The sequence below is a fragment of the Mesoplodon bidens genome, assembly GCF_964165515.1.
Source record: "Mesoplodon bidens genome assembly, chromosome: 2".
NCBI classification, from domain to species: Eukaryota; Metazoa; Chordata; class Mammalia; order Artiodactyla; family Ziphiidae; genus Mesoplodon; species Mesoplodon bidens.
The window spans coordinates 96,751,553-96,769,893 of record NC_138177.1 but is presented as its reverse complement, the minus strand read 5'-3'; the positions used below and the strand labels follow the sequence as shown (position 1 = coordinate 96,769,893).

General features: G+C 35.5%; 1 protein-coding gene across 2 annotated transcripts in view; it reads right to left on the bottom strand.

The window, feature by feature from the left end:
- Positions 1 to 1,526: 1,526 nt before the first annotated feature.
- DPH5 (diphthamide biosynthesis 5) overlaps positions 1,527 to 18,341 on the bottom strand; it is a 37,055-nt gene continuing 20,240 nt past the window's right edge. For both annotated transcript variants that reach the window (XM_081220080.1, XM_081220079.1), the window contains exons 5-8: positions 10,212 to 10,332; positions 5,169 to 5,208; positions 3,589 to 3,692; positions 1,527 to 2,096 (exon numbers count right to left, since the gene is read on the bottom strand). In XM_081220080.1, coding sequence (XP_081076206.1) covers positions 1,873 to 2,096; positions 3,589 to 3,692; positions 5,169 to 5,208; positions 10,212 to 10,332 — 489 coding nt within the window. In that variant the 3' untranslated portion in view covers positions 1,527 to 1,872. The remainder of the gene's footprint in view (positions 2,097 to 3,588; positions 3,693 to 5,168; positions 5,209 to 10,211; positions 10,333 to 18,341) is intronic.

The following is an 18,341-nucleotide window of genomic DNA, read 5'->3' as shown; positions in this document are numbered from 1 at the left end:
CTCCTTCAATTTACAGCTCCTCAAGCAGCCCCCAATTCCTCCAATACCTCAAGTCATTAAGACTGCAACTTTCTCTTCAGTTCCAGCCACCCCCTCACCAGACAGACTGGTGAATGCCCTGAGGGAAAAGTCATATAAGCATAGTTCTCAGGCTGCTTCTGGTCACTCCCCAGTGCCTTTAGACAGTTATTTATTATATTTTTCCAGAGTTTATAATTGGGAGGGTTTGTACATTACAACTATTCCACCACTACCAACACCAGAAGGCCTTCACTTTATAATTCTTCATTGTTTAATTTAACACCTTAGAAAAAAACAATACAGAACTGGTACTTAAATGCCCGTCTCTCTCCTTTTTCATCCAACATAGTGAAAACAGAATGTTTCACATATATTAAAATATCTTTTATCTCAAATGAAATGAAACAACTCAAAATAATCTCTTCTTAATTGATGCTTCCAGAAAGTAGGCAAGTAGTTGCTCAACTTCCTATGGATCTACTGAACAAAGAGTTCAGATAAGTTGATTAGGCCATGAAAACACAGTTGATTGACCTTGAACAAGGTCGGGGTTAGGGACACTGACCCTCCATGCAGTTGAAAACATCTCTGGTTCCACATCCATGGATTCAACCATCTGAGGATTCAACCAACCATGGATTGTGTAGTACTGTAGTATGTATTTAGTGAAAAAAATCTGCGTATATGCAGACCTACACAGTTCAAGCCTGTGTTGTTCAAGGGTCAACTGTACTCAGAGTTAGACCAACTAAACTAACATGTAGCAAAGCTATTTCTGTTATAAACTGACAAAGTATGAGACTTCATAGTCACAAAACATAATAAATGGAGTGTGATTTACAACTAGGAAGAAGAATGTGGCTACTTGCATACATACAGAGGCATATTAACTGTTAACTGATACGATAAATCTTGACCAATCCATTGTTGTTTTCAAACTTAAATATTTTAAAATTTTATTTTGTAGTCAGCAAGTTTTCCATTTTTCAGCTTGGATGTGAAGGATGCTATTTAAAACCAAATAGCAACTGTACATGGCTGGCTGAACATTTATAATTCAACAATTATATAACCTCCAAAATACAGCAGAATATGAGGCACATAATTAGGACGTCAGCTAAACAAGACAAGGCAATTCAAAAGGATGTCACATTGTGGCATGTGCTCAGCTGAGCTTTAAGTAAGTAGGACTGTTGGGTGGGGACTTATTCTTCCCACCTCTGTTTATATGCATTAATACCAAATGTTGTCAGGACAACTTATCTTGCAGTCAGGACATCTGACTTTTTTTTTTTTTTTTTTTTTTTGCTGTACGCGGGCCTCTCACTGCTGTGGCCTCTCCTGTTGCGGAGCACAGGCTCCGGACACACAGGCTCCACGGCCATGGCTCGCGGGCCCAGCCGCTGCGCGGCATGTGGGATCTTCCGGGATAGGGGCACGAACCCGTGTCCCCTGCATCGGCAGGCGGACTCTCAACCACTGCGCCACCAGGGAAGCCCCATCTGACTTTTTAAGAAAGAAGAAAGCTCCACCTTGTATAAACTGATTTCATAAACAAAAATTGCTTTTAAATGACTCTGTCGATGGATGTCTATCTGTAAGTTTTCCAGCATGGTCTGCTCCATGTATGTACATCCTGAAAAACTGCCAAAATAGCAGCAAAAACTGATGATATCATAGGGAAAAAACTCATTGCCAAAGGAAACCAAGCATTGTTGAGTCAGCATCTTTCTTCTTGGTCACTCGTTTTATACTTCTTAGGTAAACCAAAAGACCTGTTTGATTTGTTATACAAATATGTGTATTGCATATATAACTGAAATTAACATCTAACAATAGAAATGCCTATGTTCAGAGTCCATCAATGCTTTGGGATTCTGAGCTATTTTCTGGTATGGAAAACAGACTTAGCATCTCCACCTCCAGTGGATGCAAGCTGCCTCCTGTGATAATCAAGGAATGTAATGGTCCTCCCAAGTCCACAGTACACATTTGCTGCAAAGTGCCTGCTGCAATTTTCTGGTCTTCAGCTCCAACCCTGGCTAAGCCAACACAGAGTGTCTCCTCGGTGACTGCTATTAAAAAAAAAAAAAAGATACCACCATTCAATTCAGCAAATGCATTATCCTGAATCCATTCAAACTAACACTAGTACCAAAGTACATTCAAAGAAGACCCAAATATATTACATCTCCTTAGTCACTCATTATGGACACACTATCTACTGATTTATCTAAGGCTTTTCTAAATTATTTGCACTACCTGACATATAAAGTAAAGTAGTACTTCCTAACTTTATCCTTTCAGAATTCCAAAGACTTACCTTAGTTTAAATTTTTAGGACTTGAATAATTCCTGTATCCATACTCTATTGCATAGCATTTGTCTTTAAGTAGATTCCGAGTGGACAATGTTTATTACATGCTTATATTTTAAATAAAATGTTTGAGATATATTCACATTGGCCAAGATATACTGGAAAAACCAGGGGATTATGAGCTAAATACACAGATTTGAGTCTGTGCTTGGCCACCTAGCTATGTGACAAACTTCAGTTTTTTCATTTTTTTTTTTAGTGGAATACCATCTGTCATAAATGGTGGTTTAAGGGCTAAGATAATAGATATGAAAGTACTTAGTAAACTACATAGCCCTTAACAAATAATAGGCATTATGACATTCCTTATGCTTTTAAGTTCAAAATAACCAATATTAGTGAACTTTAGTATTATTCACTCTGGCCTGACAGCTGAAGGGCTGACCCTCTTGTGGTTTTGTTTAGTTGGGAAAGCTGTCCTGATTGAAAAATGGTCAAAATGGGGCACATCATTTCTACAAGGACAAGCAGGCACGTAAGGAACTCTGTGCAAAGGTATGGATACAGAGCACCCTTGCAGATTATTTGTTTCATGACTTTAACAAGGCCTACTGAGGCCAATGTTATTCAAGAATCTATTCATGTATCTTTTCTATCAAGAAATAGGTGCTCAAAGCCAGTCAGCACCTAACAACAGAATATAATGACAGATTCATTTAAGAATGTCTCAATAAAAACCTACTGACAGTGAACATTTTATTATATACCACATCTATTAATACTATGTCTAGATATTAGGAATATAAGGATAAATTCTCTTGTCTTTATCCTGAAGAAAACTATACCTGGTCTAATTGCTGAGAATGAGAAAAAGTAGAATAAGTATACTTTTACAGGACAGAGTTTACCATAGATTTGGGCTAAAATGGAAGTTCTGTATTTTACCAAAATATTTATATGTTAACATTTACATAAAAGCTGATATATAGTTAATTTGTAAAAAATCCTTACTTTCTAGAATGATATTAATTTTACTAGAGGGAACTCCATTATTTTTCTTTCAGTAGAACATTCAGCTTATGAGATTTAAGGTAATGTTGAAAAAAAGTGACATGGAAAAATACAATGCAAACACACTGACTCTCACTTCAGTGGTGCTGGTATATATATGTGTGTGTATGTCAGACGTTACATACACATCTCAGTGTAACAGTAGGGGAATACGAGAGCCCTTTTAAGGTTCTTCATACCTGGTTCTTCTCCTCGTATTCGCTGATTCTGAACAATCTCCAGAAGTTGCTGGGCTGCTTGGTTTACACTCATATAACGAGGAGGTTCATAGATCTTTCTTCCCCTGTAAGTGTAAAACTAGATGCCACTGTTCTTAGCCATGAAATTACACAATATATTTTTAACACAGTTACTCCCCCAGGTATACTCAATTACCATAGTCTACATTATGTTTGAAGCGGTCACTTGTTACCCACTTTAAGTATACATTAAAGCACGGATACAGTGATCATTTATCTTAAGTTTCTTAACCTTTTTTCATTGTTCTACTTCAAATGCCCTCTCATCTCACTGAAATGCTGGCAGAAATAAAAGTCCAACAACTTAAAAGATAAATGTTTAAATCAAAGTTACTTTTATTCGAAGTGATACTTCAGGCAAAAATAATTCAAAATAAGCAATTTGTTCTATACCTTAGTTTAATCAGGTTCTATAGTGTTCATTTTTATTACCATGTTTAAACCACATATCCCTCTTTTCACATCTTCCTCTAAAAAAAGTAAACTAAAGCGATAAATATCTCAAAATCTTGGAGGATAAGATGTTTACTTCCATATGCCTCAAAAGCCTATCACATTTGCCCAATGATCAAAATAAAAACACTGCTTTTGCAGTTTACAAAACAGTTCATATAGATTATTTTACTGACTCTCAAAACAATTCTGTAAGTCAGCACTCTCCAAGAGGAATATAGTGCAAACAGTAAACATAATTTTAAATTTTCTATAGTCTCTACATTAATAAAAGTAAAAAAAAGAGAAAAAAATAACTTTAGTATGTTTATTTAACCCAATAGATCCAGAATGTTATATTTCAACATTTATTCCTATAAAAATTATCAAAGATTGTTTTTGTACTAAGTCTTTGAAATCTGGAATGTATTTTATATTTTAGCACATCTTAATTCAAATGTTAAATTTTCATTGGAAATACTTGATCTGTATTTAGATTTCATAAAATTCATGGTTGTAAAAGTAGATTTACATACTGAATTGTTCTAAATATACTTAAGTGTTTTCTATTAACTAAGTTGAGTATGTTTTAATTTAATTAAAATTAAATTATAAATTCAGTTCCTCAGTTACATTAGCCATACATATTTAAAGTGCTCATTAGTTACATGTGGGTAGCAGCTACTGTATTGGACACTGCACCTATAAGCAAAAGGGGTTAGTACTTCCATTATACAAATGAAGAAAATACAGCTCAGAAATGGAAGTAACTTGCCCAAGAGCACATAACCAGAGGCCAACTCAAGACTCAAACCCGTGTCTTCTGACTCCCAATTAACTCATTCCATAAATACTTACTGAGTGCCTATCAGGTGCCAACCACTGTTCTCAGTACTGACCCAAGAAATCTATTGCTATTTCTACTCTATCTATCACACTGCTTATCATTTCATAAGATTGAAAGTATTTAATTTTGCACTGTTACTGAAAACTGATTTTCAACAATCTTTAGAACCCATGTTACTTAAGTAGAACTTATTGTTCACGGAATTAAAGTAGATGTAAGCATTCTCAGAATAAGAACTTACTTGATTAGATTTTCCAAAGACTGCTCCTTTACTTTGATGTCTGTAGGAAGTAAAAAATAGTTCTCTTTTAATTAACTACTTTATCCAAAATCCTACGTGTAAACTTCAACTGAGTCACCTAAGTTTGTGGTAGACATTATTTCTCAAGTCTCCAAAATGCTAATTTGATTGAGTCTATGACAATCGTTCCTCACACTTGTATCTGGCCACTTTTTAAAGGAAATATGAAGAAGGGAAGCTTGTGGTTGTGTAAAGGTCATTAGTTAGAAAACAAACATGAAGTTGGCCCTGAGACCATCCTGAAAGGATCAAATTTCCTCTTGGAAAAGAAGACACAGGAAAGAGTTAGATAAATATTGGCATATACACTACCAAACAGCTAATCAAAATTTTTGTGTTCATTTCTATTAGGTGGTAACTTCATAGAACCAACTGAAAAGTCTTGTTATGTTCCTCTTCTTACCTATTTTTCAGGCACTAGAATATAAGCTTCAATGCATGTAACATAAATAAAAGAAAATTCCTACCACATTTTGAAAAGAGACTTTTGCTTTCTTGTGAATGGTAAGACATGCCTAATAACTTATGAATACTTTAATACCAAGTATTCATAGTTTAATTGGGATTTCCTGAGCACTGACTGGTAGCCAGGTACAGGGCTACCACAGCGGCCAAAACCCACGTAGTCTTTGCTCTAATAAAGCTTGACAATGCAAGCATCACAAAGATTTGATCCTTTACACTTTTTAATCACTGATGCTCAGCTAAACAATTCGGTAGAAGGTAAAAAAGCAGAATCACTCTACATCCTCACAGGAACTCAGCACACAACAGCAAGAGCGACAGCTGCTTCCTGTTCTACATGCTGAAAACAAATGGTTCAGTCAAAGTTTGTTTTTGCAAAAATAAATATAGTGTAACTGAGGGGTCTTTCTGATAGACTTCTACAGCTTTCCCAAGTGATTATAAAAGTTTTTCTCATAAAGGATACTAAGTATTTGCTTGGAAAATACTCCAGAGATAATCCCTTACATGTATTTCTAAATGTTCTTGGAACCAGCAGTGAATATATTTTTCAGGTTCGAAATATCATTAATTATTTAATATTGCCACTTGTCTGGCACATATAGAAAAAAAATGCGTATCTATTGTTGAAATATGGCCTGCAATACAATTAATTATATATGTCAACTTTGAGCTCCTTTACACAACAGTTGTAATATATTTTTTTAATTAAACACATTTATTAATGTATTCACCTTGAGCTTCTGAAATGTTGTCATACTTAAGTTTTTAATTTAATATCTTCAATATTTTTACTTCTTTACTGATATGCCCTACAGAATTTGATTTTAAAAATTAAGAGGGTTGGGGAGAATTTTTACAGGCAAATGCTTTTTAATTGAACATAAGACTGCATTAGTGAATTAATCTCAAGACAGACCTATCTTGATACTTTTCCCTTGTCTTCACACAGGCCATAATTATTCCTTTCTACTTCTACTTGCTAGAATGTAAGTTTCTCCTATTCATCTTAGTACCAGCACCTAGCATAATGCAAGTACCTAGTAGATACTCCATAAATTCTACTGAATAAATTTGTTCACATGGCTCTACTACCACCAGCCCATCTTAAATTATCTACCCTTTAAGTAGAGTAAAAGTCCCAGCTCTTTCAGAAAGCCTTTACTGACTTCCTCTTAAATGCTCTTCGTACTCTGAAATATCCAACCAATTAATGCTATATTTTATTAATCTCTAATTACATTATATGTATCAGTCTTATCCTTCCAAGTAAATTTTAAATTCTCTATGGTTTCTTACCATGACATAGTCTCACTAATCCCTACAGGGCATGGCCCATAGCAGGCATTCAATAAATACGTACTAATTTGAATAATGAGAATTCCAGGTGATTAAATGATGAGATCTATGGTTTGAGAATTTGGAATCATGATATCTTATACTTTACACCTTGTTCCTGTTTTTGTTAATGGAGCAAGGAAAATATATTGTTTAACCTTGTTTGTTTTTTCCCAGGAAAGCCAAGAAAAGAGGCAGCTCTTAGAGAAAGTTCAAGAGCCAAAGTTCTGGTTTGTCCTTCCTGCCTCTCCATACAATAGAACTTAACTGTTCTATAAACTTTCATGTACACAGCACATTAGTTCCAACTAGATTTCAAAACCCTGAGGGCAGGACCCATGTCTTAATACTTCCTTAGTATTCCAGAAGAACCTAACTCCACACTGGGCATACAGTAAATACTCAATAAATACTGTAAACTGATTTTCTGTCCTTACAAAGCTTCCAAAAGATAAATCCTATTTTTCCTCCTTTCCCCCATTTTTTATGATACATCAAGATGTTATCAGGTAGCTTGCCTCTTAAGACTACTTTTCTCCCCATTCTGTTTTAAAACCTCTCAGTTCTGTTGTAAAACACACACACACACATGCTTTTTAGTGCCTGAGCTCCAATGAATCCTTATTTTTTATCCCTCAGTTGCATATACTTCTACTTCTGCCTTTTATAAAAGTCCGTTTAACAGCTGTCCTTCTCACATCCTTCTAGTTTGACTTTCTACATACTGCTGGCCTTAATTGGATCTAAGTTTAAGATAACATGATGGAAATATCTAATGGCATATTCCACATGAATTGACAAGTGTGTTACAGTTGGCCTGCCAGTAGGAACTACAAAAAAAGGAAAACTAGCATCTTTCCACATGGAAAATCTAAACACAAAACTATAAAGCTAATTAATAATGAATTACTAAACTGCCCTGGTAATAAACTAAAATAAGAAAACATTATTATACCAGTTAATTGTGGGATATAGGCATAAGCCAAAAAAATGTTAGAGGAGCATGCATGGCCTGATCTAGATCTAGAATTAATTAGATGTCAATGTTAATGGAGTAAAAAGGATGTATTCTAGCTGGAACTGAATGAGCTAGCAAGAGTTAAAACACTTTCTGTGCCAATGGGTAATAAGATCCAAGTCTGAGAAAATAAGCTAAAAGTAAACTTCAACCAATTAACTTCCATTACATATTTGTTGAACAGCTACACTGTGCCAGACTTCTAGACATTAGGAAGAGGGGAATGAGCAAGATAAAGTCCCTGCTCTTATGAAGTAGGGAAGAAAACCAACAAGTTAATAAAATAATTCAGATGGATGGTAAGACTTAAAAGAAATAATACAAGGTAATAGGAAAGAGAATCACTGGAGGATACAGGGGGTACCACATCAGATTAGGTAGAATTTCACTTTAGATCAGGAGTCAGTAAACTTGTTCTGTAAAGAAGTAGGTAGTAAATATTTTAGGTTCTGAGGGCCACAAGGTCTCTGTCAAAATTACTTATCACTGCCAGTGGAGCACGAAAGCAGCCACAGATAATACATAAATGAAGTAGCATGGCTATGTTCTAATTAAACTTTATTTATAAAACAGGCAGTAGGCTAGATTTGATCCACGGGTGCTAGTTTGCTAACCCCTGCTAGATAATTTCTGATTTCTACCCTATAAGAAATGTTAAACATTAGTAAAACTTTTCTACAGTCTTCTCTTTTAAAAGAGACATATTGATTGAGGTTCTGATAATGTACAAATTATATATTATTGAATAATAGAGAACTGTCTATATTATACAAATAACCTAAATGCCTTTGGCAAATAGGAATCTTTTCTAATGTTCTGAATATCTGTACTTACTACAGAGGCCAAAACCATGGGTTCATTCTTTGCCCTGATTCTGTGCTATGTGGCAGACATTATTCTGCTGTGACTTCACACACAGTATCACTAAAACAGTGCAATTCAATGTATGATCCGAGGACTGATGCCACTATGTAAGAGTTTTGTTCCCAATAAATGATTAAAAAAAAACTACAGGAGTAAGAATAAGTGTTTACAAACACTTACAGTAATTTGACTTTGACACAAAAGATTAGAAACTTAAAAGTAAATAAATATATGTATTTATTTTTACGTATATTTATTTTATATATGTGTGTGTATATACACACATATCTACACACACACATGTATAAAAAAACTTGGTCCTTCACCACAAATTGAGAAGTACTGCTCTAAACACTTCCATGAGGCAAGAAAAGATTATTCCTATTTGATAAAAATGAAGGCAAAGGTAAGGACTGTTTACAATATTCTCTAGCTAGTATATAGCAGCACTCAGATTTTGTCTTCTGATCCCAAGTATAAGTGTCATTTCAAAGTTATCAAAGATGCCAGTTATTTCTTTTCTGTTGACTAGCCACAGATTAAAGCTCTGGTTATAGCATTTTTACAACACACACTGTAGAATAGGAACTGATAGCAAATGTGAATCAGTACAATTCCAGTACCTCTGCTGACAAACGCAGCCCATCCCTTCTGAAGCTCTATCAGTACCACCAGCTTAGTGTACAAAGACAGTGATCCCAGCCATTTCCACACTAGGTAGGAAACAGAATTTGGCAGCATAATACAGTGAAAAGAGCTGTGAATAACAGGCTATTTGGATTCTATGAATTCTGCAACTAATAATCTGAGTGACAGTGGGAAAATGATTCAATATCTCTGGGCCTCAACTTCATCTGTAAAATAGGGCTTCAGTAAGATGATCTCAAGAGTCTCTTTCAGATCTATAATTCTGTGATTCTGATAGCATTAATACTGCAGTATTCAAAGGACACTGTAAGGAAGACAGGATGGAACGTGGTAAGAATAAATGCTCAATACGTCTACTGAATTGCTGTAAATTGACCAGAACAGGGTCTTAATGGACAAATGGGTAAAAGATGGCGAGGATCTATTAGGGCATAAGTAGGCAGCAGCACGAACTATGGCACATATGTAGGAGTAGCCGTATCATATTTGGAACAGAAAATTCATTTCTCCACAGAGTACGGGGGAGAGCATGCCATGCATAGAGTAGCTAGCCTGTATCCCACAGAACAGTTTCACCTTCACACAAAATCAAAATGAGAACAATATGACAACTCCATATTGTCATCCTAAAGAAACTCCACAGCCCTTACCTAGTAAGCATAATGTGTGCATGCCGTTTTGTCTGTTCTTCTTCACTTTGTCAAAAAAGCTTTCTGGTCTCCAAGTGTCTGTCCAAAAAACAACAGACACTGTCTCTCCAAACCTATACAACTAGAAAAAATAAAAACTAAAATTAATTAATGATGGAACAATTCACTACTATTTCATAGACAACAATAAAAATAAAAAGCAAGAACCAAACTTGAGATGGACTGGGTATCAAGTCTGTCACACACAAAAAAAAAGGTAATAAAAATTCTCTTTGATCCACAGCAGCTGGTGTCATTCTGATGCCCTTTCAGTTGGAGATTTCTAGTATTTCTGCATTCAGTATGGGAACATATGTAACTACTTCATGATTTAGCTAGGTAGCTGCTAAAAATACTGAAATACAAAGAACCCAGAAGGAAGCCAAAAAAAAAAAAAAAGACTTTTGAGCAGTCAGAGCACAGTTCACAAAAATATTATCCTCACTTTACAGATGAGTCCACTGTCAAGATCAACTGACTTGCCTAAGGTCACACAGCTAGTTAGCAGTGAAAAAGAAACTCAAACCTAGATCTGAGGAAGAGCTCCTTTCTACCATGACGTCTCAGTAAAATTCATGCACTGTATACTCACTGCAGCCATTCCCAAAACCTACTCCCCTACTTTACCCACTGTTTATTCCCTCATTATAGAGTTCAGTGATAGGCCTTTTCCCAGACCTCCTCCTTTCCCCGCCAAGAGGCCCACCCACTCCACTTGACCATCACACAACCAAGAAGCTTGCTTTGTTCCAACTTGCTTCTAGGCTGGCTGCACATCTCACTTAAGTGAGTCCAACTCCAAATCTTATGCTGAGAAAATCTAGTTTTGAATTTTAGTTCCTCAACTTGTTAGCTGTGTGACATTATTCTTTCTAAGTCTTAATCCTTAAAATAGGAACAGTGATAACACATGTCCTTCCAATCCATAGGGGTGTACGAATCAAATAACATGTAAAAAGTTATTCGAACTGTGAATAATATGCTTATATTAGTTCTTATCCAGGCACTGCACAAAGGATTTTATTTTCAAAGACTTAATATATGGTAAAACATAACACTGAAGTTGTTATGTAAAGATTTAATTGTTCAATTTAAAGAATGCCTGAAAGAATTTTTAGTAGAGCTGGAAAGCACTAAATGCTGGAAATTACATCTAGTCCTCTGCCGTAAATTAGCTGTGTAATTGAAACAGCTGTGTGACTTCAGGAGCTCACCTAACTTTTCTAAGCCTAAAGTTCTTTATTTGAAAAATGAAGAAACTGGTCTGGAGAAGGGATTATCATCCCCAGGTTTCTCAGTTTTCAGAACCTGCTGCAAGACGCATATATGGAGGAAAGAGAGAAGCTACGACATTCAAAGTCCTCCATCCCTCCATCACTAAAGAACCTCAACTTTTCTCAATTTTTATATGTTGAGGGCTTAGAAACTATCACCGATATTCATAATGGTGACTTTGAGATCCCAAGGGAAGGTTCATCATATTCCTTATATGGCCACAACCTCCAACCTACCTACCAATAGGCTTTATTCCCAAAGTCCATTTGAAAATTGTCCGAAAAGGTATTTCCCCATAGAAGCCATGCTATCCAGTGGCAGTCGAATTCATAGATTAGTGTACAAAGACCCATGTAACTCTCAGAATTCAGTCATAAACCTTCCAGCCACACCTAACATGGTTTCTCTGTAATAAATGTATTTAGAGTTCCAATATAAGATCCCTGGAATACATTCACCCAAGCTACAAGGACTAAGCCTAGCTCTGTTGAGGGCTTCTGTTATTGTTGTTGTTCTATAAGAGGCAAATCTGTCCAACAAATATTTATTATAAATCATCCACTGTGTGCCAGGCATTATACTAGGCATAAAGTGAGAAGCAAAGCAGAGCTCCGGTCCTCACGAAGTATGCAGTCTCACTTATACCTGACATAGCAGGCAAAAGCTCTGGAGTCATGGCTCTGGTTCCTACTAGTTGGATGATCATGGTGACTAGTTCGGTGACTTTCAGGAGGAACTCCCTTGCAAAATGGATATAATAATTATAAACCTAATAATGTGTTTTGTTAAGGATTAAATGACATACTGTATGTAGTGCCTAGTGCCATAATAAAGACTCAATAAATGTTAGGAATTTGATAATATAACAACGATAATGTTTATAATGATGATATGAAGATGTTCTAAAATGCTGTGTTGTGCTATAACCCAACTGCTCTCCTTACTAGAGTGAGCTTAAAAATATTACCAAACATTTGAAACTATGTTTATGATTTAATTCTGACAAGTTCAATCGTTTACATTCTTAAAAGGATTTTTGGCATCTCTGATCAGATTTTAAAATATTAACATTACTCTATTAAAAAAAACTTTAAAGGAAAACCATTAGAGTTAAAGAAAATTTCATATGCAACCATATATAAATACTTTAAAAAGCTTTTCAATATTTTTAGAGTCATGAAAATATAGTCATGGAGGTAAATTCTTCATTCAGAAAGAAGGGGATAGATGATTTAAAAGAGAATTGAGATGCTAGTCACATATAAACATTAGTTAAAACACTTTATGTAAAAGCGTCTTTCAATTGTCTAATTTGGGGGATTAAAGAAAACCTCACATAAGCACTGCTTTCTAGGACCCTGATTTATAGACTGTAACCATTTCCATGGCTGTGGTACAAACTTCTTCAATGAATTCTGGAACATTATGCAAACAGTTTCGCCATTTAGATGTCAGTACCTCAAAGAACAGAAAGGCCAATTCCTTTGTGTTTCACAATTCAAGGACTTACCAGTAAATTACAAAAAGAAACAGGAACAGAGTCATACAGTGACGACGAGAACTGAGCTTACAGAAGCCTAAGCACCCACCATCCTAAAAATGTAAGCCTTTTTGCTTGTGATCATTTCCCCCCAAACCATTATTGATGCAGATCTACATTTAAAGATTACAAAAAGAACTGTTTTCAAAAACAGTAGGTAAATACAGGCTTTCTGTGTGTGTTTTAACCTAGAGTAAGTTATAAGGAAAGCAGTTTATCTAACTTGATATTGGATCATGTTTTTTATCAATTGAAGACAAAAATTCAATTCAAAATGATTTACTTAATTATATATAAGGCACTAGTTAAGAGTGAAAAGATGCACAAGAAAGACAAATATGAGGTAATAAATAGTAATAAAAAATTAGATATAAATTGTATAAGAGTTCAGCATTTCCCCCACAGAGAGCGCACCTGAAGGTAACTTCTGAATAGACAGGATATAAGCTGGACCTTAAAGGATGGGTAAGATTTACCCTGGGGAAGTTGAACATGCAGAAGAATGAGATGATGTGAACAAAGTAACAGAGGTGGGAAATCCTGGGCAGTATTTACAGTGGCAGTAATCAAGTATCTAGAAATAAGTATTGCCTGACTTTGACTCTAACAAGTATCTCTAATTCCTGACACCTTACCAGGTACCAATTCCTGTCAATTCTAGCTCTACAGTTTATCTAGAAACTATTAACTTCTTTTCCCTCTACCTTAGTTTGAGTTCTCAGTACCACCTGCCCGAATGACCTTAATAGTCTTAATTCATCTCGCTGCCAGTATTTCCTTTCTTTCAGAAGCACAGATGCTTTGAAAACTCCATTTTATAATTATATTTTAATGCTTTGGTATTTTATATTGAAATGAAAATATTTTGTGATTTTTAGGTTAAAAAGTATCTTTTCTGGATATGGAAAAATTAGAAAATTTAACTTGCTAAGAACTCTATCAAGCCCCACATGTATCTTTTATATATGTATATACTAATCAGATCACTTAAATCTGTGAGGTAAAAGAAAGCTGAGCCAGCAGAATTGTCAAAAAATGTACTACAAAACCATATAATCAAGAGTTACTAGTTTTTTATATAGAATACTTGTTTTTAATCTTCATATGCATTTTGCTTAACATTGATAAAACACTGACTTTTGCTAACAGTAAGAAAGATTATACACATGGCTACAACTAGGTACACAGATAAAGCTGAATGACTATGTAGACAGAAGAGCAGCTAGATTTATATTTTCACATATAAATGAGAGAACCCACATACAAATTAAGTGAAAGAATTACAACTTGAAGCATACAATTCCAAAGACAAGATCCAACTTGGGGTAGGGGGTGGGGAGGGGGGAATAAATAAATAAGCAATTCAACTCAGCAAATATTTGTTACACATTGATTATATGTGCATGGCACTGCAATAAAGTACCATGGAAGATGTGAAGATAAGTAAATTAAGGAGTTTATAATATGGTAAGCACATAAACATATGCAAGCAACTGAATACTCTTATAGGATAGAGATTTACCAGGATTGTTTGAGTAGAACGGCACAATCAGATCTACAATTTAAGCAGAAAACTATAAAGTGGAAGAGAATGATGGGAAGGTGGCTATTAAAATAATGACTAAAAAAAGGAAATGGAAAGGAAGGAAAAAAATTTTAACATGCTCATGATTTAACAGGTGGTCAAAAATAATTCCAAAGTGACTAAAAGAACAGAGAACTTATTAGATGAATTCTTCTAAGGTTACATAGTAATGTAGAGCTCTAATACCTTTATTACTTAGTTAAGTGCTCTTTGTACTCGTTAGGTTTTATCATTTCTACAATAGTGCCTGGACAACAATGAAAGCAATTTAACGCTTCTGAAAACTAACAGTAAGAACTACTACAAGGTCAAAAATGCTGACTATCACAATGAGTGTTGTGTTATTTAAAAAAAAGGAAGGAAATGAGTTCTTATTTTTTGAAAGTAATATACATTTTTTTCCCAAAGTAAATATGTATTATATAAACAGAGGAACATATGGCAATAATCAAGGTCACTCATGCAACAGTCAGCGAAAGTGGAAGCATTTCATAATGATGAGAAAATTATACAACCTTTTTCCCTGAAGTCAGCCACAACTGATAATGCAGTTTTAAATGCAGAAATCATTGCTACCTAGTTTCAAACTGTCTTATTTATCTTTCCTTTAAAAATGTCTCAAAATCATTTCAGTCACCAAACTTTTACAAAAGAATTAACATATTCTATCACACAAATGGCTAACAATAAATGAAAGTACCAGGCAAAAAAATTATTTTAGGAACTGTAATTCTTTTTTAGCCTGTCAGATTCAGGAGAATGTACACACAGTAAGTGCTAAGTAAAAAGACTGAAAGAAAACATACCAAAATGGTAACTATGGTTACCTTCAGGTGGTGAGACTATGGATGCTTTTATTTTCTTCTTTATACTTACTGTATTTTCCTGATTTTCTATGCGTATATATGTTATTTGTTATTAAGAAAAAACCTTATTTTGTAAGTGGCTCTTCAAAAGCAGCAACGATAATAAAAGCAATTCTGATTCTGCATGATTAAGCTGCTAACTGCCTAACTTGAAGATTTCAAGAGAAGAAGCACTTGTTCCTCTTGTCTTTTGTGTACTGAGAAAAATCTCTGATTTTTCTTTATCAGGAATGTCTAAATACAACCACCTTGCCTGGCTCTCGACAAATAAATGGATTTTTCTTTGACTAGAAAAATCCTCAAAATACAAATAAGTATTAGAAATATCTGTTACTTAGGAATTTCAAGTAACATGATTTTAAAGTATACATGTTTATAACTAATATTTTAATTGCAAAAAATCTTAAAATTAACTCAATGAAAATTTGAGTATCTAACATATCTTGGTTTATGTATCCTTTGCCTAAAGGTGGAAAACAGGCCCGCTTTTTTTTAATAAATCTTTTTTTTTAAAAATTATTAATTTATTTTTGGCTGCATTGGGTCTTTGTTGTTGCACGCGGGCTTTCTCTCCAGTTGCTGAGAGCGGGGGCTGCCCTTCGTTGCAGTGCGCGGGCTTCTCATTGTGGTCGCTTCTCTTGTTGCAGAGCACAGGCTTTAGACACGCAGGCTCAGTAGTTGTGGCACGTGGGGTCAGTAGTTGTGGCTCGCAGGCTCTAGAGCACAGGCTCAGTAGTTGTGGCACACGGGCTTAGTTGCTCCACAACATGTGGGATCTTCCCAGACCAGGGCTCGAACCTGTGTCCCCTGCATTGGCAGGTGGATTCTTAACCACTGCGCCACCAGGGAGGTCCCAACAGGCCAGCTTTTTAGCTTCCAAAACTATAGGATATTAGAACTTAGCTAGTTTAGTATTCTTCATACTTTTTAGTGACAAATCTTTTTTCCAAATGAATTCTTACATAGAACATCACTGATGTTAAAAATTGAGTTAAAGATAATGACCTGGCTCCTCAGGGGTTTATTCTTTGTGTTTTGGTGTCAATTACTTCATTATCTGCAGAACCCTAAAGCATCTTCATAAATCATGGTGCACTTTGAAAACCACTAGTTTTGTCCAACGTTCCTCCCTGTTCCCACCTCATCCCCTTGTAGTTAAGAAACTTAAGATCCAGAGCAGTTAGATGACTCCTTAGTTACCACCTGAGCAAAAAGTAAAACCAAAACCTTTTAACTTACAGTTAAACTCTAAACCTTTTCCATTATATCCATTATACCTTTCCTTTACTAATTCTTCCCAATATGTAGTCAGTTTTTACCCAACATACTTATTGTAAGTCTTGTGTTAACTAATCTCTAGATAGCCAAGGTTTCTGTGGTATGTATGTATGGATTCACTTGTGTTTCTGTAGTACCTTGCAGATGCCCCAAAGTGCCTCCATGACTCTCTAACTCTACCTTTCTCTCTTTTGGGAATGTCTTTTAACTTCTTGTCCATCTAGAAAACCCCTTATAATCCCTTTTCTAAACCACTTTACTGAGGTATAATTATCATACCATAACATTCACTCATTCCAAGTATACATGAAATGATTTTTAGTAAATCTAAGTTGTACAACCATCACTATATCCAGTTTTAGAGAATTTTTATCACTCCAGATCCCTTATGTCCATTTATACTTAATCCTTGTCCTCATCCTCAGCCTCAGCCAACCATTAATTGCTTTCTGTCTCTATAGATTTGCTTTTTCTGGACACTTTAGGTAAACAGAATCATAAATTATGTGGTCTTCTATGTCTCACTTCTTTCACTTAACATACATATGCTTATTATCTATGCTGGGACTACCAACTGTTCATAAGAAAAAAGGAGATACTTCAGGGAAATATCATGCCTTCGAGAGTCTGGGAATAAGACAAACCCAATCGTATTCTTCTACATAATCAGTTCTAAGATTGATAATGGTCCTGAAAGCATAGGAAGACTGGCACAGGGTTCTTAGGACAGGAGGCAACTTCTCTAGAAACGACAAGTTAATACAACCAACCAAAATGAGAAAACACCTGGGCAATGGTATTAGAAGGGTCCAGCCCCATGGGCAAGTCTATGGGGTTAAGGACCATGATAACTGTGGTAGTGAGATGGTAGGATCCATTAGCATATAGAGTCCATTTCCTTTCCTAGGATTATCAGTAAGGCACAAATGGCTCTCTATATCTCACTAAATCTCAATTCCCTTAATAGACACTGCTCCTATGTATCTACTTCTTTTAATCGTCTATTGCACCCTACCCTCTCCATGAAGTCCAAGCCCCAATCACCTCTTCTCTAAAAGACTGCAATAAACCTACTAATTGATTTCCTCACTTCTAGTCTTCCCTGGCAGAAATTCCGTCTCCACATACCAGCCAGAGATATCTTTTTAAAACACTTACCAGATCAAGTATTTGCTCTGTTTAAATCCCTCTAAAGGCAGCTAGTCTATATCACTTAGAATAAAATCCAAATTCCTGACAGTGTATTAGCCTAGTGAGCCAACCCTACCCACCTATCCAGCCTCAGATCACTCCTCTCCTTGCCTACTACTCTCCAGCAAGCCTTCCTTTGGTTCCTTTAACAAGCCAAGTTCATCTCCACTTTAGGGTCTTTGTCCAAACTGCTCCTTCTGACTGGGATATGGTTGTTCCTTCTTGATTCATATCTAATCTTAAATGTTACCACCCAGAGAGACCTCCCCTGACTATCCAACTAGAGTAGTGACCTAGTCACTCTCTAAACTAGCAGTCTACTTGAACTTCTTATACTTGCCACTACCTGACTTTAT